The sequence below is a fragment of the Hyperoodon ampullatus genome (genome assembly GCF_949752795.1).
Source record: "Hyperoodon ampullatus genome assembly, chromosome: 14".
In the NCBI taxonomy this organism is placed as follows: domain Eukaryota; kingdom Metazoa; phylum Chordata; class Mammalia; order Artiodactyla; family Ziphiidae; genus Hyperoodon; species Hyperoodon ampullatus.
In genome coordinates, this window is record NC_136927.1 from 76405074 (window position 1) to 76428601 (window position 23528).

Sequence of the window (23528 nt, forward strand, 5' to 3'; positions counted from 1 at the left end):
CCTCCTGCCTCCACCCACTTCTACTCACCTCCCAACTTTTTTCCCCTTCCTTCCTGCACCCTCGCCCCTCCCCTCCTCGTCCACCTGGCCCCGCCCCGCCCCCAGCCTAGACCACGCCCTCCAGGGTCACGGGTCGACGGAGGCCGTAGCGCCCCCTCCAGTCACGTGGTCACGTGACGCGCTCCAACATGGCGGCGCCGTGGGTCCGCGGCGTCGCTTCCTGACTGGGCGGCGCGGACGGACGCGGCTGGTGCCGGCGTGGACGCCGGGCCCTCAGCTTCGCTCGCCCGCCTGCTAACGCCATCCGCCCGCGGGGCTTTCAGCCCCCGCTGGGCCGGGGCCATGCAGGAGAGCCAGACCAAGAGCATGTTCGTGTCCCGGGCCCTGGAGAAGATCCTAGCCGACAAGGAGGTGAAGCGGCCCCAGCACTCCCAGCTGCGCAGGGCCTGCCAGGTGGCGCTCGGTGGGTGAGCCGCCCCGGCCCGGCCCCCGCGCCGGCCTCCCCACGCCGGCCATTACCCCACGGGGCCTCAGCCCGGCCTCCTGGGCGCCACTTCCCCACGACCCCGAGTCCCACCCTCCCGCCCTCCTTATTATACCCCGGGAGAAACTGATGCCCTGCCAGCTCGGGACTGGCCCAAGGTCACCTAGCAAGTTGGTGACAGCCAGGGCTGGCTCTCCAGCCTCCCAGCCCAGGGCTCTTGCCACGGCTCCTTGACGTCCTATTTCCTGGTTCCTTCTCTCGTCACCTTCAGAAGCAGCAGCCCTTGATCTGAGCTTTTTCTTTACCTGGGTTCTGCTGGTTGGAGTTCCCCCATGTGAGCAGAGCCTGTGAGAAGAGCTGCCCAACTGGTTTAGGGAAACTCCTGAGGCCTGCTTTGGAAGTGCCCAACTGGTGTATGTTTTCCTTTCATTTGGGGATCGCCCGTAACTCCCTCCAGGAGGGAATGTAGAGGGTTATCCTGCACTTTCAGGTACTGTAGTGTTAAAGAGATCTGCTCGTTCCTTGAGGTCCACTCAAATAGAGGGTCTGTGAGGGCAGAGACACTTGTTTGTTTTATTCACCGCTGGATCCCCTGCACCTGCAACAGGGCGTAACACGCAGTAGATGCTGACTGAATGGACCCACAGATGATTGAAAGAGGGGAGAAGTCTGATTCATCTCTAGTTAAAACCTTGGTAGTTGATTCCATCATCAACATCCTATCTTTTAGTTTGTCACTCAACAAATATTTATCAAATGCCCACTGTGTACCAGGCACGGTGGCAGGCGCTGAGGATACAGTGGGGAACGAGACAGACAAGGTATTTGCCCTTACAGAGCTCCTACTCTAATAGCGGAGGCAGAATAATTTTTTTAAATGAATGAGACAGTTTTGAATGCTAATAAATACTTTAGTAAAAGCAGTTTTTAAAAATTTATTTATTTTATTTATTTATTTTTGGCTGTGTTGGGTTTTCCTTTCTGCGCACGGGCTTTCTCTAATTGCGGCGAGCGGGGGCTACTCTTCATTGCGATGCGCAGGCTTCTCATTGTGGTGGCTTCTCGTTGTGGAGCACGGGCTCTAGGCACGCAGGCTTCAGTAGTTGTGGCTGGCGGGCTCTAGAGCGCAGGCTCAGTAGTTGTGACACATGGGCTTCGTTGCTCCGCGGCATGTGGGATCTTCCCAGACCAGGGCTCGAACCCGTGTCCCCTTCGTTGGCAGGTGGATTCTTAACCACTGCGCCACCAGGGGAGGCCTAAAAGTAATTTTTTCATAATTACTTTACTTGTGTAAAATTTTTTGTAAAAGTAGATGTGATAAAAAGGGCCTGAGGACTGCTTTCCATAGGGTGGTCAAGAAAGTAATCCTTTCTGAGGAGGTGACATTTGAGCCGAGTACTGAAAGGCAGGAAGTATTCACCACGTGGAATTACAGGAGAAGAGAGTTCTAGGCCGTGAGGATCAATACATTTGGCCAGAGTTGACATCAAGTTAATTCATCACCCCAATGCCTTTGGTTTGGAATCTGTAAAAAGACCTGTTTTCCCTAACAAGTGACCACGTACATGGAAAGTTGGATTTTCTGTCACAGAGTTGGAGGTTACCATCACCTTTCTCCTTTCATTTGGTGCAGGGTACTCTGGGAGTCTTCTCTTGGGGCCTAGGAATGGGTTTGTGAACTTTGCATTTATTTCTCTGGGAAGAAGGCCATGGCTTTCATCAGCTTCTCAGAGGGGTCTGAGACTCCCTCAAGGATCAAGAACTATTGATACAAAGGTGGTTGTTGCTGAGAAAATCTGGAAACATACTAGTCCTGTGAAATTCAGGATCAATTAGAGGAATTTACTGAGATTTAGATTTGTAAAGCTTTTTTATTCAGGAAACCAAGGCTAACTGTTGAATATTGTTTTATCAGGAATGCAGGATAAGCACTACAAAGCAGTTAGTTAGGCAAAAGCCTGGTACTTACAACTCTGCTTGAAAATCTGCCTGCATTCTGTCCTCTCAGTGTTACTTTAAGTGAATTGTTGCAGAAGTTTCAAAATAGTTATTTGGCAGAGTTTTCATTCCCCCTTCAGAACACTTAACATCAAATTTCCAGCAAATTGTATATCACTTTGTTGGAACCTACGTATAAAATCGTCACATGGGTCATAGAGGGCCTTAACATTGAGAGCTTTTTATATATTTTTGGATCATGCCTTGTTGAGAAGTTCAGATTTTTCCAACCCAAACTGTGGAATGCACATTCAGTGTTTTGGTAGTGAATTGTAAGAAATAGCCTATACTGAAAATAAAAGTTCTCCATTAAAAATATTTTTCTTGTCAAACAACATAGACGAGTTAAATAAAATATCCCATATGATGTTATTTAAGAAAAAAAAGAAATAGCCTATAAAGGAAGTAATTTGACCAGAGGTTTATTGAATAGCAGATTGTCATGGTGGCTCATCATCATCAAATTGAGTAATTATTACAAGGGAACCTATGTAAAGAGCTAGACCGGCCATCCTTTTTTTTTTTTAAGACAGTATTTGTGTGTCATTGCTGTTAAATGAAAATGACTGCAGAAGAAAGCATATAGCGGAGTATCTGCTGATACTTCACTCTGCATCTCAAGGCCCAGTTTTGTGTCCAGTAAAAGTAGCTGAAACAAGCCTGTGTACGAAGCATTGCAGTGTGGCGAGTATTTTAGAGATTGCCATGTATAGATTATTACTCATTTTGATAAGAGGAGCTGTAAGTGACTGCTCAAAGTTGAAATGCTTGAACGATAGGAGCACTTCCAGGAAACAGCTTCTGTGACCTTCCACCAGTTGTAGCATATTGGGGAGGGGATCACGGATGCAGGGTCTGTGTAGCGTACTGACTTGGAGTATGTTCTGTGGACTCAAGACCGCCTGGGTTCAGATCCCTTGCCTTCTACTTGCTATCTTTGTGACCTTGGACAGATCGTATAGCTTCCTGATGGGGTTATTATAAAGATAAAGTTAGGGGGCTTCCCTGGTGACGCAGTGGCTAAGAATCTGCCTGCCAGTGCAGGGGACACGGGTTCGAGCCCTGGTCCGGGAAGATCCCACATGCCGTGGAGCAGCTAAGCCCGCGAGCCACAACTACTGAAGCCCGTGCGCCTAGAGCCTGTGCTCCGCAACAAGTGAAGCCACCGCAATGAGAAGCCCGCTCACCGCAACGAAGAGTAGCCCCCCCTCGCTGCAACTACAGAAAGCTCGCGCGCAGCAACGAATAAATAAATAAAATAAATAAATTTATTTTTAAAAAAAGATAGTTGACGTGTGCAAAAAACTTGACATGTAGTAGGTGCTCTATAAAGGCTTGCTGTGTTATTTATTATTTTAAGCTGTGAGAAACCACAAGACACTCTAAGCACCCTGCTTGATGTTAACTTAGGTTGGTTCCTCGTTCAAGAATGACTTATTGCTCTATTTGGTTTGTAGGTGCAATAAATAAGAATGTAATTACACGACTGAAAGGCTGTGTTTATTAGAGTATTAACTTGCTAAGCTCAATGAAGACAAGGGTTGTTCCTTGTAAAAGCAGTGATGATCAGGATGGAATAGGTTTGGAGTAATCTCAGGGATTCCTCTTCTCTAAATGCCAAATGCATAGATAGGGTCTGCCCAATTAGAGGATCATGACCTTCCAGCCTTTATTGAGAAATCAAAAGAGCCTGTGAAAGTATTCATCACCCCAAGGACATTGTTGCTCTTTACTTTCTTAATGAAGTTTTTATATATATTAATCATCTTGAACCTTTCAGCCCTCCAGTTGGGGTACATGATTACATTTTTAAACCTCCCTTTCGCAACAGTTTATTTAAGAGCCATTCTCTCCCATGGTGTCTTTAAATTATATTTCTGGTCTTAAACTCTATCAAGTTTAGAGGCTTGAGATAATCTGAGTGGTTTCGAATGGTGTGGAAAAATCTGGAAATCTCGAAAACTTTAAATGAATTGTTTTCGCAGTAGTCTTCATATATGGTAAGAGATTTGGTATCTTCTTTAATAATTTAAGACCCACGAAGTGCCAGGTAGGGGCTCAATGCTCTGTAATTGCCAGTTGTCATTAAACATACCTATGTTTTTCATATGAAATTGAGTGACTTTAATTTTTAGAGCAGTTTTAGGTTCACAGCAGAATTGCATGGGAGGTGCAGAGACTTCCCGTACTTCCCTCCCTGCCCTGCCTCGTGCATGGTCTCCGCATTACCAACATCCCTCACCAGAGTGGGGCGATGATATAGTGACGAACCTAACTCTGACGCGTCGTTATCACCCAATTGAGCGAGTGACTTTTTTCTTTTCTTATAAATTTATTTATTTTATTTATTTATCTTTGGCTGCATTGGGTCTTCGTTGCTGTGTGCAGGCTTTCTCTAGTTGCGGCGAGCGGGGGCTACTCTTCCTTGCGGTGCGTGGGCTTCGCATTGCAGTGGCTTCTCTTGTTGCGGAGCACGGGCTCCAGGTGCACAGGTTTCAGTAGTTGTGGCTCGCGGGCTCTAGAGCGTAGGCTCAGTAGTTGTGGCCCACGGGCATAGTTGCTCCGCGGCATGTGGGGTCTTCCCGAACCAGGACTCGAACCCGTGTCCCCTGCATTGGCAGGTGGATTCTTAACCACTGCGCCACCAGGGAAGCCCGAGTGAGTGACTTTTTAAAATCACATGTTATATAATAGCTGTATGATATCAACCATGTACTAAGCACTTCTGTGTTCCAGGCACAGTGCCATACGCTCTACATGCAGTTTAGTTCTTACTATTATTATCCTCGTTGAAGGCCTTAAGAACTTGGCTGACGTGACTTAACCAAGAAGCAGTGGAGCCAGGCTGTGAACACTGGCAGTCTGGCTCCAGAGCCCAAGATCTTAACTATTACTACCATTGCTCCTCCATACGAAAGTTCTTGTGTTGTATAAAATACTCATTGGAGTCTTAAACAATCATTATATTGGCAGTGAAGTTTCTATGCAGTGAACTTTTAGTGATGTTTCAGTAAGTAGAGCATTCAATACGTAAAGAGACTATTTTTTGTAGTTGAATTTTGAGATGTAGTATATGAAAGCCTCTAATCAAAAAGATCACAGCTTTTTCTCTGAAGCTTTTTACTGCGTATGTCTTTGGTTTAATTTAGGGGCTAACAGGAAGAAAGAAATGAAGTTAAAGAGCTGGTTTCCCACGAGTTTCATTTGAGGTGTTAAATCTTGCTGATTTATGACCTCTCTCTACATCAGCAGTAAACTCCCTCTATTCATTCTGGAGTTGCGACGTGCGATTGATGTCCGTATTTGGGTACAGCAGGCAAAGGGAAACCAAAGCTCAGAGGGCAGCTTGCCCACATCTGCACAGCCAGGTGGGCAACAGCTACAAGGCGTAGCTGACATATAAATCATAAAATCCACTTTTAGATTTGCTACTCTGTTTAATATACGGGATTTAGAGACATGTGGGTCATTGGTGATCTTAGCTTGAGCTGTTTTGGTGGCACGCTGAAGGTGAAAACCAGTCTGGAGTGGGTTGAGGTGTGAGTGGGAGGTGAGGAAATAGACCGTGAGCGCACGCAACTCTTCCCCAAAGTCTGGCTGTGCTGTGAAGGGGAGGAGGGAGATGTGGCTCGTGGGGGTTCTTTGGTTTTTTCTTTTTCTTTTTTTAAAGGTAGAAAAGACTCAAACTTGTTTAAATGTCATTAGGATGAAGCCAATTAAGGGAGTATATTCATAAATTTTAGTTGCATATTAATATACAAAAAACATTCAGCATTCACATGTCCATATAATATATGGTAAATGGCTTTTTCCTGCGTACAACGTTGTTGTTCTTCTAACTTTGATATGTTTGAAATAACTATTCTCATTAGGAGGAACGTAAGTGCAAAATTTGAAAAATGCCCAAAATATCCCTAACTTGTCATAAAGTAAGGCTTTCAATTGAAACACAAAATAAAACCTTTAATGTTAGCAAAGTCGGGTGTTTTGATTAGACATCTTGTTTATGTGTGCTGTAGATGATAAAAATTTTGAGAAACAATAGGACTTGGGACCCTGACGTTACTTTTTGTTGAAAAGCTTTATAGTGGTTCTGCAGGAGGAGGTTCTCTGTCTAGAAGCAGCACTAAAAATTGGATTTTGATTATTTAAAAGCATTTATTTGTTGGATTGGCAGAAAATTCATTGGGAGCTGAGTTTGAAACTTTGCTTATTGATTGGTCTTGTGATCCTGGGCTAATCATGTAGCTTCTCGGAGCCTTGGTTTCCTGGGATGAGAAAGGTGATAATACCTGTGTCACGGGATTGTTGTAAAGGTTATATGAACTAACGCAATAAATAACTGACACCGTGCCTGGCACCTAACAAATGACCTACTAAAATTCAGAGGCATTGGTGTTACCATATTTAAAGGAGAAGGAGCTGAATACTTGTTCTTCCTGCCTCCCTTATTGGTTGGTTTATGGACATCTTTGCTGCTCTCTGACATTTCGACACTGGTGAGGCAAGTGGTTGGAAAAATTTAGAGCTCTGTCCTGTACTTGTAAATCTCAGGGGAGACTGTAAGCAGTGCTGGGGAAAACAGTAAGACCATTCTTTATGGAAAAGAGCAAACTTGTGAAAACGTGTGCTTAATCAGCAAGTACATGGAGTCTCCTATATAAATAGCTCAGAACTGTATTTAGTTATTTTTCACCAGGCTGAGGGGGCCTGCCTGGAAAATACTTGACTTTCTTTCCAGCAAGGTTATCTTAGAAAATACTTAACTGTTTGCGAATTCATTCCTGGAGTCTTCCTATAAGAAGCTTCTTTGGGTTTACTGTCTTGGTTGTAAATGAGTCTTTTAGCTTTTTTATTAGGTATTTCATTAGGTTTTATAGACTTGTGGGGAGAACAGCCTTCTTGTGCTAGGACCTAGAATTCTTAAATTTTCCCTCTGTCCTAAGGAGTAGTCAGTGCATACTTGTTCTCTATATAGTCCTTCTGACTAAACCAGGGTGACATTCATTCAGAAGATATTTATTTGGGTGTCATACCAGGTGTCATGATGCAAGGAAAACAAAACAAACAAAGACCCTGTTCTCATGGTGTTTGCAGTTAATGGGGAAGAAGGGGACTGTTCAGATGATCACGTCCTCTGAGTCATACTAACAACCTGACAACTCCTATGAAGGAGAGAAACCTGGTCCCACAAGGGGAGTGGACAAAGGGATGAAGGAAAGCTTCCTTGAGGAAGTCTTGAGAGCTGAATGATAAATAAAAATTAAATAGGTTAGGGTGAGAGGCATTATGGCAGCAGGAGGGGGAACAGCATATGCAAAGGCCCTGTGGCAGAGAGGAATATGATGGTTAAGGAAACTAAAAGATACAACAGCCTGTGAATCTGTAGTTACCTCAAAATTTTAAAAAAGCTTTAATAATAATTTTTTTAAAAGAAACTAAAAGAGGCCACTGTGTGGTTGGAGCGTGGCAAATGAAGGGGGAGAGGTTTTGGGGATAAGGTGGGAGAGGTAGTCCAGGGTCCTACCATGCAAGACCTTGGAGGTTATGTTGAGGAGTTTGATTTTTAGACCAAAAGCAGTGAGATAACACTGCAGAGTTCTAAACAGGGAACAGGGAAGAAGGTGATGGGATAAACAGGTTTGTATTTTGGAAAGATCACTTGAGCCATTATGTTCAGAACATCTTCGAGGAAAACCAGAGGGACTGCCCAGGGACTAGTGAGAAGGCAGTTACCGTCATCCAGGGGAGAGATGCTGGTGGCCTGGACTTAAGTAGTGACAGTAGTAACAGAGTAAAGTGAATGTATTCCCCACTTGTTTAGAAGGTAAAACTAAGAAAACCTGGTGATGGATTGGGTAAGAACACAAGAAAGTGGATCAGTAAAGCTGACTCTTAAGTTTCTGACTCACCCAACTGGATGGATAGTGGTGCAGTTCTTTTAGATGGGAGTGGGAAGACCATCTAGGGAGAGGTGGGTGGAGGAGCTTGATCTGAGTTGGGACTTGGATGTGTTGAGTTTCACCTGCCTTTGAGCATCCAGTTGGACAGGTGGAATAGGAAGTGGATGGATGTACGAGCCTTGTGTTCATAAGGCAGGCCGGTGCCGGAAATCAAGATTTGGGGGTCATCCGAGCCCAGGTGGGAACTGAAGATGCAGTTGAGGCTCCGAAGGCCTGTGGGGGAGAGTGTACAGAAAAGGAGAGGCAGGAGAGCCTGGGCCCGAGGAACCCCGGCCTGCCTGGCTGGGCAGAGGAGGCTGAGTCTGAGTCTACCAAGGAAATGGAGAAGAGATGGGACGAGAAGCAGAGGGCAGATGAGAACGGGTGCTTATGAAGCCGAAAGTCGAGAAAATTTCAAGGAGGGGGAGGTCAGTCAGGTCAAATGCTGCAAGGAGGTCAGGTCAGATGGCAACTGGAAAATTGCCCATCAGATTTAGAGACATGCGGGTCATGGGTGACCTTAGCTTGAGCTGTTTTGCTGATGCAGTGAAGGTGAAAACCAGACTGGAATGGGTTAGGGCATGCACGGGAGGTGAGGAAACAGACACAGCTCTTTCCAGGGCTTTGCCTGGGGTGTGAAGGAGAGGATGGAGATGTGGATCGTGGGAGTTTTGGGTTTTATATTTTTCTTTGTTTAAAGGTAGAAGAGGCTTGAACTTGTTTAAATGTTACTGGGAAGGGAGCCAGTTAAGGGAGAGGTTAAATAATGCAAGAAAGAGAAAGGACAGTTTATTCATTCAGCAAATACTGAGTGCCTGCTCTGTGTCTAGGAATTCCTAGATAATGGGGATTCAGCAGTGAACAAAACAGACGGAAGTCTCTGTTACCACAGAGTTTATATTCTACTGGGGAAGATGGAGAATAAGTGAACTGATACAAAGTATGTCAAGGGTGGTAAATACCATGATGAAAAACTAGGAAAAATCGGGTAAAGTGAAAAAATAAAGCAGGTAAGGTGGTCCAGAATCACAAGGAGGGCAGTTTTAGGTGGCGAGGAAAGGCCTCTCTGAAGAGGTGACATTTGAACAGTCATCTGAAGGAAGGGAAGAGTGAGCCTTGTGGATATCTGGGGGAGGGAGGGCATTCCAGGTGGCAGGAAGAGCAAGTGCAAAAGGCCCTGAACAGGACAGGCAACAAGTAAGCTGGGGGCGGGGTGGTAGGAGGTGAGATCAAAGGGATAGCAGGGGGCCAGATGTTTTAGATAGAGGCTTGGAGGCCAAGGTCAAGATTGTGAGTTTTTACTCTGTGAGATGAGAAGCCAGTGGCGTTCTGCGCAAAGGAGCAGATGTTAATCAGATTTACATTATGATGGTTATGGATAATCTATTTTGAGCAGATGTAATCTGATTTACATTTTAAGGAAATCCCTCTGGCTGATGTGTAGACAAAGATGTGGGCCGGGAGGAAGGGTGAGAGCTGAAGCTGTGAGACCAGTTAAGAAAGAGGCTCTTAGTCTAGGTGGGAGATGATGGTGGCTTGGTCTGGGGTAATGGGGGTGGTCCAGCATGTGAGAAGTGATCAGATTCTAGGTAGTTCCTCAGGAGGCAGTAGGGATGGGAGACTGCAGAGTTGGAGGGGCTTGACACTGTTTTCTAGCAGGAGAGAGTGCAGGCTGGGTACAGAAGTAGGTGAGTTTGTAGACTGGCCAACAGGAAGTTGAGGGAGTCTCCTCGTGTTGGCGTCTAATTTCTGCATGAAATAGGCTGCTCCATCGGTTGTGAGTAAAGATGAATGGTGATGACTAGGAGGGAGAGGTGGGGTATTTGAAGAGAGTAGAGAAATGTGCAGTAGTCTTTGTGGAGAGTTGGAGGTGGTGAGCTTAACTGGCAGTATTTAGGGTTCCATTGTGGTTGGTGATTAGGGCGTTTATAGACCTACCAACTGGCCCTGTAGTCAGAGGTCTGGTCGTTAGGTGGAGACAGGTCAGAGGAGAGGGTCATATAATCCAAGTTTGGGATTTTGCCAGAAGTTAAGACTCAAGGTCAGAGAGAGTCAAGCCTATTGTTTGGCTGTCATTCAGATAACAATCCTGTAATGGGATCCATCCTGGAAAATGAAAAAAGGGGAAAGCTGACAAGTTCTTGGCCTTGTCAGGTCTGACAGGCCAAAGAAGGGTCCTACTGGGAGCAGTTAGTAGGTCATCTGGAAGGAAAGGAGGTTGTGGGCGGAGAACAGGTAGCAGCTAGAAGTAGCACAGTTCCAAACAGGGACAAGATTCAGAGTGTGGCCAGCCACACCAGGCTGACTTGGGGTGGAGGAGGAACTGAGGGTAGTGTTGGTTTGCATAGTAGAGAGGATTGTGCAGATCAGATGTGTGAGGGGAGGTGAAGGTTCCAAGGGATGTCATGGGGCTTTGGGGGGTTGACTGGGGATGGCGTTGTTGAGCTTGGTCATGGTCATTGTTGGACTTAGCTTGGGAGTGGAGCAGAGAACGTGAGCTGGTGCCAAAGTCATTGACGAATGGGGAGGTGTGACCCGAGGTTCCTAACTGACAGCCATGGCCAGGAAGGATTTCCCAGGAAGACAGCATGGCTTTTCAGCTGCAGCTGCCCCACCCCACTCAGGTCTGGCTCTTTTCCAGCCTGCTCATTTATTGCTGCTAATTGCCCAGTTGGCTGTTGGGAGAGCCGTACCTGTTAAAAGGCAGGGCAGTAAACTGGAGCAGGTGTGCCCACCATCTCCTCCTCCTCCCTCACCCATCCTCCTCCTCTTTGGCTCTGGAGCAGACAGCCTGGGTGTGAGTCCTGCAGTGGCACTTCCTGACTGTGACTGTGGGCAGGTGACTTCACCTCTCTGTGTCCAGAGTCCTCACTGTGTATGGTTAGGAGATGAGTCTCTTGTCTTCCTGAGTTGTAAGGAGGACCAAATGGGCACCTGCCCCTAGCGAATGTCAGCAGTTATTATGATGATTTGTGTTCCACTGATTTTCTTCTTTCCCTTGGCTTTCTGTCGTTCCACCGACGGCACTAGAGATTTTGCACTATTACTGACTCAAACTTTTAAGATAAGAGCAAGAGAACAGACATTTATTGACCACCTGTGTATGCCTGACACTGCTTTAGCCATCAATACTTCGGGTTTGTCAAAAGAATTACCTACGCCCAACTGCCTAGTTACAGTCTCTGGAGCATATGGGGCTGCTTTTTATCATCCTCATTTTTTTTAGAGTAGGACATCAAGATTCAGGGAGGTTTAGTAACCCACCTGGCATCATTCAGCTGATAGATGTCCATCTTCTTTCGGAACTTCCAACCCACTTCGTGTCTTTCACCACACCAGGCTATGTCAGGTGTTCTGTGGGACCCCATGCCACACACCTTTTCCCTGTTTTTTTTTGGCCATGCAGCATGTGGGATATGGCATCATAGTTCCCTAACCAGGGATCGAGCCTGTGCCCCCCACAGTGGAAGCACAGAGTCTCAACCACTGGACCGCCAGGGAAGTCCCCTGCCTCTTTTCAATGGAAAAAAATATTGTATTATCCAAATACATCTAGAAGCCAACTGTTGGGTCAGACTATATGGAACTACTACCCTCAGGCCATTTCCAGCTTTCCTGTGGCTCATGCTCATCCGTCTCTGCACCCCCCCTGGCCCCAGCCCCCACTAATGCTTACCTGGGTTATTAGCAGCGGCCTCTTGATTGGCTTCCCTGCTTCTATGCTGTCCACCCTCCTCTTTATACTCAAAACTGCAGCCAGAGGGATCTGTCCAAACATAGGTCCGCCCAGGCCCCTCCTCCACTGCCCTCCAGGGGCTTCTCCTCATCTGGACCCCTCCTGGGCCTTGTGGAGAGGATTTTTCAAATTTTTTTTCTTTAACAAAGAATGTTCTAGAGAGTGCAACAATTCCTCATACTTGTGGGAATACTTAAGTATAGATTAAGAAGACTAAAGGAAATCTGTGATCCCGTGTTTTGTGAAGATCGCAGTTTCTTGGTCTTCTGCAGTAGGTACTGCTCACTGTGGAGGGCTATGCCCTGCCCTGCTCAAGTCACACTGGCCCTTGTTCATTCCCATCGGAAAACCAGGGTGCACCTTCCTGTGGTCCTGTCCCATCAGGCCAGGAAAAGAGGCGGGGGGATTCCAGAGCCTGGGTTGTAAATAGGCTCCCCGAGGCCGGATGAGGCTCTCGGAGCAGTACGAACACCAAGCCTTCCAGCTATGGTCGCAGCATTCACGCTTTGAATTAATGATGCAAAACCAGTGTTTCTATTGTTTCGCATTTATAGGTTATGGAGTAATTCGACATGCTTATTTGAGAGCCAAGGTACCCAAGAGGTTACGAACACAGGCTTGGGAGCCTACTTTTCTGGGTTCAAGTCGCAGCTCCACCCCTCATTAGCTTGTAACCTTTCTGGATCTTGTCTCTTCATCTGTAAGATATAGCAGAGTTTGGCCTCGAACCCTGGTCCTCTGGCTCCTTAGTTGCTCTTTGTTCTTTGGCCAGGCAACATTTTGCTTGTATAAAACGGGGATGTTTTGTTTTCCTTGTGCTGGTCATAGTCCTTTATCCCCTGCAGTTAGTTTTCCGCGGCCAGTGAATTTCTTTCTCCTCGATTCTTCCCTATCCCTTAAGGCAAAGGTTGCAAACTGGTAGGGTAAGGTCAGGGCAGCCTGCAAACCAGTTTCATTTGAGCATAATTTTTTTTTTTTTTTTTGGCCATGCCTCGCGGCTTGCAGGATCTTAGTTCCCTGACCAGGAATGGAACCAGCACCCCCTGCAGTGGAAGTGTGGAGTCTTAACCACTGGATTGCCAGGGAGGTCCCTGAGCATAATTTTTTTAAACAGTTGAAATTACTTCCAATTACAGTTGGAGTTTTCACTTAAAATCCAGATTTTGAATTCTGGAGAAATCAGAACAACGGGCACCTCTGGGCTCAATCAGCTGGGACTGAGACTCTGCTGCCCTCCATGCCCTGTTGGGTGGGGAGGGGGGTCCTCCCTGCCCTGTGTCTCTCCAGGAGGTTTCCCACCTGGCCTCCATAAGTCTTTGATTTGATTACCCTTAGTGCCTCAGTGAGTAAGTAACAGTCCTGGTGATTGATTCGTCGACTGGTGGGTTGGCACCAGTGGCATTCTAGAACAGACTATTTTAGAGCTCAGAGGTCAGCACAGACTCTAACAGAGGCCTCATTGCTTCAGATACACTTTACATCTAAACTTAACTCTAATAAGGTAACCATGACTGGAAGGAACCCTTGCATTTGAGTTCCGGCATCAGTGCCCCTCTGACACGTCACACAGTGACAGATGTTATTACCACCAAGCAGAGTCTTGACATTATACATGTTGATTTCTGCAAGTTGAAAGCTTGGCCACCAGCCTCCTTGGCTGGATTTCCCGGGCCACTCCCACAGCCTGGGGCCTCAGCTAGAGGAGGCCAGAGCTACTTCCTGAGTGGATTCTTGTCCCAGAGGAGCAGGAACCATGCCACAGAGCTCTCTTTAGCAGACCCTGTGGGTCACAGGCCTTATGGTCCATGAGCGAAATGTTTGATATTAGTCATCTGGTGTTCCTCTTCTGGTTTCTTATGTGTGTAGTAAGAGGACATTGAAAGAGTGGCTTGAAGGTTAAAATTGCCACCTCTAGTGAGTCCAGTTACTCGGTTTTCACTTCCTAAAGGTCAGTCTAGAATAGAGTTGTCCAGGAAAAGGAAACTTGCCACTTCCAGAACTGTGTTCTGGGGTTGCTAGGATAACTAATGCCATATCCAAACCACTGGCTCTCAAGAGATTGTGTGAAGAAGGCTGGCCTTTTGGAGGTTATCTGAATACATGGCATTCAGGTAGACATGTTTCACTGGCCTGCTTTGATAATACCGTGAGCCTGCCGAGCCTGACACGTAGGAATGCATTCGACTAAGTGGCTGTGGGGGAATCCGGCGTGTTTAGATAGGATGTTCTTGTCTCAATGGCACAAAATCTTGTTCTCCTGGAAATAAGATGATCTCTCTTTGAGACTGTGACTGCTGAGTGTTAGCACTATTCCATAACCGTAACCATGTAGTTGTTGTACCCTCCATGGTAAAGGTTTATAAATTAACTTTAATTCATAAAAATTATATATGCCTTAGCACAATATAAATATACTTAATGTCACTGAACTGTACACTTAAAAATAGTTAATGTGGTAAATTTTGTGTTACGCATATTTACCACAATTTTTTTAAGTGCTAAAGAAAAAGTGTATATACTTACACAAAATGTGGAAAAGAGAAAAAGATCATCATCCCCCTACTTAGATAGCTTTCAATATTTTGTTATATATATATTTTTAATATACATATTGCATGCTCCTAACATGCCTTTCGTTCTTCCCCACCAGATGAAATTAAAGCAGAAATAGAAAAGCAAAGGTAAGCCTGGGTGCGTTCTCCTTGTTGAAGTGCAGTATGAAGGGAGTAGTAGGTGGCGGCCGTGGGAACCCCTTTCTCTGCATGTTTTCCCATATTTCTGATCCTCAGGGGTGGCACACACTCTCCTAGCACAGCGCTGGGCACATGGCAAGACTGTGTATGTGTTTGAACTGATACCGAGTTAACAGGTTACTGGCTCAACAACTGCATATTTGGAGGAAAGGATAAGGAAGGTCACGTTAATGCTGTTGTACCTTCTCTTGACAGAAGAGGCAAAGCCCTTGTCTCTTGTGTGTCATGCTTCCTCTGGCAGGAGGGCAGCTTGTCCTGTTGAGGGGCTGCTCCTCATCTTCATAGTAATGAAGCCAGTGAGTCCCATTTCAGAAATACAGCTCTGACGTGGCAGGTGCCAGGATTCAGTCCAGGCCGCTGTCGATACAGCTTGCTCATCAGAGACCCTGTTCTCTGCCTGTGGCCCCTTGGTGTTTTTTCCTAATGCATGTGTTTAAACTTTTCATTGTCTAGCCCCACAGATGCAGTTTGCAGGCACTTTTAATTAAATGATTGCAAGTGGGATGGGAAGTTAGAGTGGGGGGTAGGAAAAGCAAGCTCTTTTTTTTTTTTTTCATTTCCCCTCTCCGGCCCTCTCCTGCTTTTTTCCTAGGATTGGTGCTACCGCACCACCAAAGGCAAACTTCATTGAAGCTGACAAGTATTTCCTTCCGTTCGAGCTGGCTTGCCAGTCCAAGTCCCCACGGGTGGTCAGCACATCCCTCGACTGCTTGCAGGTACCATGTTTCAACTTGGTGGTATGAAGGATGTTTTCTCAAGCCACAGGTAGTCCTTTACACAGGAGCTGTGCCCGTGACCCCCTGGTACTCAGAATGCTTCCGGAGGTGATGGAGAAAGGAGCATTTCAGCTCATTCTTTATGGAGGTCTTGTGAGGGAGGGAAGAACGAGAGGTCTGACCTCTTTACCTAAAAAAGAATTAGTTTCTCTCGAAGTATTTTGTTCTCTCTTATGTATGTTTTCCTAAATGAAACCTTTAGCATTGATTGGAATATTTGGTACATATGCGGGTACATAAAATATTTAGTGCTACTTCTTTATTGATGGCATTAATATTCATAATGCCAAGTAGAGAAATAGATATCATCGACTCTCATTATTTGTGGTGATGGTCTATAAAGTTGCTGTGAACACGGAATTAGCAAACCCTGAAGCATTATTCCTGGAGGGAATACAGGGCTAGGTTCCTGTGAGCCTCTCTGGTCACGTGTACATCAGCTGATCAATACATAACTTTATTCTTTGTGTGTTTCTGTTTAAAGACACCTTATTTAATATATATTGTTGATTTGTTAGCATTGAACTTATGGTCAACAGCACTATGACACTTGCCTGAACAAAGCTGATCACACGTCATTTCTCTGTAGGGCACATCCTACAGAGACAGCACTAGACAGCGCTTAACACTGTGCATGGGGGCCATTTTAAATGGCGAAATCACCAACGAAAAGAACAAAAGTGTGAAAACCATGGCAATAAATAGAACACAAGAAAGACACTGTTTACGATATGAGAGGTGAAACAAGAAGGCAGAGCGTCTCCTTGTTTGACCTTAGCCAGGAACTTGTGCATCAAGTGATTCAAAATTTTCACTGCGCTGCAGGTGTCTGCAGGTGACCACAAAAGCGTCCCAAATATTGACTGGGGACTTACAAATTTTAGTGAGCGGGCACATTCACAAGTACAAACCTGTGAATAATGAGGATCAACTGTACTTAGGGCCATAAGTAACCTTGTTATAAGTTACTTTTTACTGGTGAAAAAGCAGCAGTGGAGAAGTTAGGGTGACTTGTCCAATGACGTGCACATAGTAAGGGACAGAAACAGGACTACAACTTGGGCTTCTTAATTCCCAGTCCAGCATTCTTGTATTTTTCCTAAGATCTACTCATGAAGCTTCCAGTTACCTCAGAAACATTTGTTTTTAACCCCAGTGGGCAACCTACAGCAATGAAAAGAGCTTGATAAATTTTTAAAAATACAGTGGAGAGAGCCACAATTTACCAGTACTTTCTAGAACAGGAATAGTGAATAGGTTCTATATTATATTGCTTGGAAGCTGTGTTGAAAAAATACGTGGAACCTCATCTGGGTTTCTTGAGAAAGTGCCATGATTGATTGGTTATGTCTGCTGAGGAACAGGACTGCCAAGTGGCAGTGGGCAGGCCACATTTTTGGCATCTCTAGTCTAATATTTACTCTATTAATTTCTCTTGTTTGATACATCTATACTTGAAAATTGATGAGAGTTTCTTCACAGAAGCAGCTCTTCTAAATGAAAAGCCATTTTCTCATTCAGTATAATTCTGTACAAATTGTCCTATGTGGAACATGTAATGAGCCAAGAATTTTAAAGTGGCAGGCTCGAATCCTACTTCTATCCTAAAATATTTGTTGTTGTGAACATTTTCAGAGGAAATTTGGCATAATTAGCTGTTTTGTCCTCACGTTAAGGTTGAGTTTGGAAGCTGGTGCTGATAGTTAACATTATCGATGTCCTAAACAATGCCAGTGTATTGAGCACTCAGCCTGTGCTGGGCCCTGTGCTAAGTGCCTTATCCCCATCATCATGTTTAATCTTCCCAGCAACCACCTGAGGTTCCTACTCTCATCCTCATTTTAGAATCAATGAAACTGAGGCTTGGAGAATAAAATGACCAGCCCTGCCAAGTTCCCCTGGCCAGGCAGTGATGGCATTGGGTGGGTGTCTAGGACTTGTTTACCCCAAGCCTATGTTCTTAATCAGGGGTCCTTAAACTACGCTATGAGCCAAATCTGGCCTGCAGCCTGCTTTGGTAAATAAAGTTTTATTGGAACAAAGCTGCCTTAATCTGTTAAGACTGTTATAGCAGAATACCACAGACTGGGTGGCTTAAACAAGAGACATTTATTTCCTACAGTTCTGGAGGCTGGGGAGTCCAAGATAAAGTACCAGCTGATTAAGTTCCTGGTGAGCCGTCTTCCTGATTTGTAAATGGCCAAGTTCTCACTGTGTCCTCACATGGCAGACAGAGCAAGCTAGGTGTCTGGTCTCTTCTTATAGGGCATTAATCCCGTCATGAGGACCCCACCCTCATGGCCTCATGTAAACTTAATCACCGCCCAAAGGCCCCACCTCCTAATACCATCATACTGAGGGTTAGGACTTCAACATAGGAATTGCGGAAACAGAAACATTCAGTCCATAACACCAGCCATGCCCTTTTGTTGATGTATTATCTATATGGCTGCTTTCCAGCTACTACAGCTGAGTTGAAGAGTTGGAATGGAGACCATATGACCTGCACAGCCTAAATATTTAGCATGTGGTCCTCTACAGAAAGAGGCTGCTGACCTCTGCTCTTAACTATTACCCTGTAGTTCTGGCCTCTTTAATTAAAAATATGCTGTGTTTTCCTGGAAATAGTCTGTTTCTGGAACTCTGTGTACCGTGAGTATGGTTTCTGATGGAAACATCGGCATCCTGCTGTACTTCAGCGACTTGAGTGCAGTACCTGTCTTGAGGCTTTTGGCATGTGGTTAACACTTTTTCAGAACGGAAGTTCTCTGTAATTTGATAGGTACACTAAGATTTCTTTGGTTAGTATACAAAATGCAAAATGTATCGTCCTTTTTATGACATTAGAAAGTGGCTGGGTGCTCCCTGGAATACTGAATGAAAAAATTCATTTCCTCTTGGGGTTTGTCCTTGCAAACCTGTTTGACTGGCTTTTCCCAGTGTGGGTGATGTGACTTCTGCCTTGGAAATGGAGGGCCAGGTTCTAGGAGTAAAGGTTGGTTTTGGCAGGACTGAAGCCAGCTGCAGAGGCATCCATATTGTGCCCTGGGCATTTTAAGGAGTCCCTTTTTGAGCATGGAGAGATGATGGGATAACAAAGGTGCTTCTGGGTTTGGTTTGCTGTGAGTACAGAGCTCAGCATTCCCTCCCCCACAGGGAGAAGCCCAGAGCCTTCCCTTCTCACTTCTCCCAAGGGATAAAGATTCTCCTTATTCCTTTCCTTCAGCACCTGGTTGCCACACGCTCCCCCAGGGCCAGGACTGGAGGAAGGAGGGTTAGTTCAGTCTTGCCTAAACTAGTGAGTGATCTTCAAGTTTCTCTGGGCACATACCAACCACAGAAATTATTTTTGAGGATATTCTCTCAGAATATTCATATTTCTTCAATTATAAGATTATATACAGGTACTACTGTTATTAAATTATGTACATTATAAACAATACAAAAACAGACCTTTTAAAAGGGTAGGACAAAAAAGTAGAAACAGACTTCTAATATTTTCTTTCTACGTAAGGCTGTAGGAAACCACTGGTCTGAGCCGTCTGGTTCGTACCACAAGCATTATCTTTTTTTTTTGAAAATAAATTTATTTAATTTATTTATTTTTGGCTGTGTTGGGTCTTCATTGCTGTGCACAGGCTTTCTCTAGTTGTGGCGAGTGGGGGCTACTCTTTGTTGCGGTGCGTGGGCTTCTCATTGCGGTGGCTTCTCTTGTTGTGGAGCACGGGCTCTAGCCGTGCGGGCTTCAGTAGTTGTGCCTTGCGGGCTCTAGAGCACAGGCTCAGTAGTTGTGGCGCACGGGCTTAGTTGCTCCACGGCATGTGGGATCTTCCCGGACCAGGGCTCGAACCAATGTCCCCTGCATTGGCAGGCAGATTCTTAACCACTGCGCCACCAGGGAAGCCCACAAGCGTTATCTTTTAGCTCTTATTTCTAAAAGACTTTGGATTTTTTAATGCACATTTAAAAATCTATTGTAATAATATAAATTGTACCTGACTATATTCTCTGTTAGAAATTTCTTTTAGAACTTTACAGATTAAGGCTGAAGGCCCTTGGACTGCTAACCCCAAACCCAGTTGCCTATTTAGGTGTATAATTTTCTCTCTCTTTTTTTTCTTTCTTTTTTTCTTTTTCTTTCTTTCTTTTTTTTTAAACATAAATGATATCATTTATGATATCAATTTTCTGTGGAGGACCACATGCTAAATATTTAGGCTTTGTAGGTCGTATGGTCTCCATTTCAACTCTTCAACTCAACTGTAGTAGCTGGAAATGATATCATGTATCATTTATACTTGTACAGATTTTTCTGTGGCTTGCTTTTTTTTTTTTTTCTTTTTGCGGTACGCGGGCCTCTCACTGCTGTGGCCTCTCCTGTTGCGGAGCACAGGCTCCGGACGTGCAGGCTCAGCGGCCATGGCTCACGGGCCCAGCTGCTTCGCGGCATGTGGGATCTTCCCGGACCGGGGCATGAACCCGTGTCCCCTGCGTTGGCAGGCGGACTCTCAGCCACTGCGCCACCAGGGAAGCCCTCTGTGGCTTGCTTTTTACAACAGTGTTTTTAATGCCAGAACACTACATGCAAATTGAGGGCATTCCTTTGGACTGATAAATGATATGTTATGCAACCATTTTACTTATCCCTCCCCGTCTAGAGGGGCATTGACAAGTAGCATCCCTGTGCAGGCAGTCTCCTTGGACACAGGTATCAGTGAGCCAGCTGCCCAGAGGCCTCCCTCCTCTGCCCTTCTTCCCATCCCTGCTTCGCATCAGCAAAGAATAAGACAGGAACTTCTACTCTCCATCTCTGTCAGTCCCTCGTGGTCCAAGCCACCAGCATCTCCCCCCTAGACAGCTGAGGTGGCCTCGTCATGGGTGCCCGGCTTCCACTGCTGTTGCCCTCCAGCCTTTTCTGTACTCAGGAGCCGGGCGGAGCCTTTAGAAATGTATCCCATCATGTGCATCCTTTGCTTACACCTGCTAGTACTTCCTCCCTCACTCACTGTGCAGAGCACCTTCCTCAAGTGAGCCTGCCAGGCACGCTTCTGCCCCTGTGAGAAAAAGGACTGTCCTATCACTGTTGTACCCCCAGTGCCAGAACAACATCCGGTACAAGCAAGGGCGAGAAGGCAGAGCTAGAAAGACCCACAGGGCTTCCCTGGTGGCGCAGTTGTTGAGAGTCCGCCTGCCGATGCAGGGGACACGGGTTCGTGCCCCGGTCTGGGAGGATCCCACATGCCGCGGAGCGGCTGGGCCCGTGAGCCATGGCCGCTGAGCCTGCGCGTCCGGAGCCCGTGCTCCGCAACGGGAGAGGCCACAACAGTGAGAGGCCCGCATACCGCAAAAAAAAAAAAAAAGAAAGACCCACAGGTTGCAGGAACTCTGCTTTCTTCCGGCCCTGCCTCACAAGGGAGTAAAATTATACTTAAAACCCTTTTCCATTGGAATGGTAACATGCCCTTTAAGGAGCGCATAGAGGGGCGAATACTTCCAATCTTTTTTTATATTTGAATTAAACATCTGTAATTCACCTCCATCTTTGCTTTGTACCGTCAGTGTTGGGTTCTGTGGGGCCTGCTTTTCAGCATTCACATTTTAGGAGCTCATAGACCATCCCACTCATAACCTAGTACTCAAAATGGGCTTGAGTCCATTAGGAGTAAGGAGTCAGCAGTGTCCAAAAGCAGAGCTCATTTACCAGATGGCCGGCACCAGAGCTTATTTACCAGGCGGCCGGCGCTGCCCTCACAGGAAGCCCGCATGGGGAGCAGCGATGAGAGCAGATGAGGTAAAAGGCATCTGGACTCGTTCTTCAAAAACACACTTGAGCACCTCCCCGCCTCCGTCTGGAGCTCTTTGAGGTTGGTCTTGAGCAGCAGAGTGTGTGCAGGCCTCTCTCTTGCTCACTCGGTCACTTGATCCAGCAGTGTCGTATTTGTGCTCTCAGTCACTCTCTTTCCATCTGTTTTTCTTCCTGCGTATTGAATGGCGGTGCTTTCGAGGCTAATGATGGGGAAGAGCCATTGAGAAACGGCATCTGGCCTCCGCAGGGCGGCGCATCTTCCTGTTGCAGTGGTGGCGGCACTGTGGATCGCCTCAGGAGCTGTGTCTCTCTGGGCAGGTAGATCAAGAATGTGACACGCCAGAAACCAAAAAGATAAAGAACAGAACAGCATTTCTCAGAGTCTTTACTAAGTCACTGGAAGCAGAGGGTGCCTTAGAATTCACGGATCCCAGAGGGCTTGTAGCAGATGAGTGGTTCTTTTTATCTGGTCAGCCATCAGGATAACATGCAAGGCTTGGAGAAAAACCGATTCCTGGGCTCCACCCGACAAGTTCTGTTAGAGGAAGTTTGTGTTGCGGTCCAGGAATCTGTATTTGTAACGATCTCCCTCAGGTGACCCTGAATCTCAGCCAGGCTTTGAAACCATCCTGACCTTTGAGTTCCCTTCCAGCTCTCAGATTGTCCCTGATGAAATCCAGGTCAGGAGTGAGGTGGCCCAGGCAGGCAGGCGGCCCCTGTCCAAACTGATCTGTCACCTGACCGAGAGGGCACAGCTCAAGCAGCCTCTCATCTGAAGAGGCTGCCGCACGGGTGACATGCAGTTTGATAACGTAGGTGCAAAAGTCAGTTAGTTTTTTTACTTTAATTTTTGGAATAGAAAATACACCAACATGATTTGATTCAGCATTCAAAAAGAATGAAAGCCTGCTCTACAAAATGTGTTAGTCCCACCCCTGCCTACAGCTGCTTAGTTCTCCCTGCGCTCAAGCAAACCATGTTATCATTAGTTTTTTATGTATCTTACCGTTAGGAAAAAGAAAAAGTTTTTTAGCAGCTTGAGATATAATTCACATGCGTATAATTCACATGCGTACAATTCACCCATCTGAGGTATACAGTTCAGTGACTTTCGTATATTGACAAAGTTATGGAGCCCTCACCACAGTCTAATTAGAGACCATCTTTATCCTCAGAAAGAAGCCCCGTTTTTGCTCATCAGCAGTCACTCCCTGTTTCCCTGGGATCCCCCCAGGTCTAGGCAGCTGCTGACTACTTTCTTTCTCTATTATGTATAGTTTTTAATTGCTCCATTTTTTACACAAGTGATTGTGCACTGGGGGCTGTTGTACACGTGCCTTTTCCACCATCGTGGGCTCTTCTGCCATCGGGAGTCAGGCTGGATGCTGCCCTCTCAGGGTGGCTGTGCCCCCTGCACCCAGGAGAGCAGAGAGATCTGTGTGGGAACCGGAAGTTAAAGACCGACCCCACTGCCTGCCTCTTACTGCTGTGGGCGGCAGAAACTTCTCATGTCTATGATTTCTGTGTTTAGAAACTCATCGCATATGGGCACATCACCGGCAATGCCCCCGACAGTGGAGCCCCCGGGAAGCGGCTGATTGACAGGATCGTTGAAACCATTTGCAATTGTTTTCAAGGCCCTCAGACCGATGAAGGAGTTCAGTTACAAATAATTAAGGTATTTCTGTCTGTCTGCCTGGTCTGGATTTTAAATGAGAAAGCTCATCGCCCTTGGGAATTTGGATTTCTAATTTACCATGTGTTAGTTGTCTCAGGAGGTGCTGAGCTGGAACAGAAAAATGTAAGCATCACTTAGATCTTTTGTTAAGTGTCAGAACTGATTAGTGTGGACTGAGACAAAAAGAGTGGAACCAGGTGTGTTTTCAAAGTAAACAGTTGCGCTAATAACTACGTAAATTGCTTGTGAATTAAATTGACTTCAAATCCTCTGCTCTTTCCCCTCGAAATTCTGGATTCCCAGACTGCCATTTCTCAGCAGGTCCTCCTGTTGGTACTTTTATCACCCATTTGCC

General features: G+C 45.9%; 1 protein-coding gene across 5 annotated transcripts in view; it reads left to right on the forward strand.

Moving 5' to 3' along the window:
• Positions 1–327: 327 nt before the first annotated feature.
• ARFGEF2 (ARF guanine nucleotide exchange factor 2) overlaps positions 328–23528 on the forward strand; it is a gene marked incomplete at its 5' end in the record, with an annotated part of 96899 nt that continues 73698 nt past the window's right edge. For 4 of the 5 annotated variants that reach the window (XM_079719565.1, XM_079719566.1, XM_079719567.1 and 1 more), the window contains 4 exons: positions 343–463; positions 14811–14841; positions 15506–15629; positions 23027–23173. In XM_079719565.1, the coding sequence (XP_079575691.1) occupies positions 343–463; positions 14811–14841; positions 15506–15629; positions 23027–23173 (423 nt within the window). Of the gene's footprint in view, positions 464–14810; positions 14842–15505; positions 15630–23026; positions 23174–23528 lie in introns of all 5 variants that reach the window. The other variant, XM_079719569.1, reaches the window with a different exon arrangement.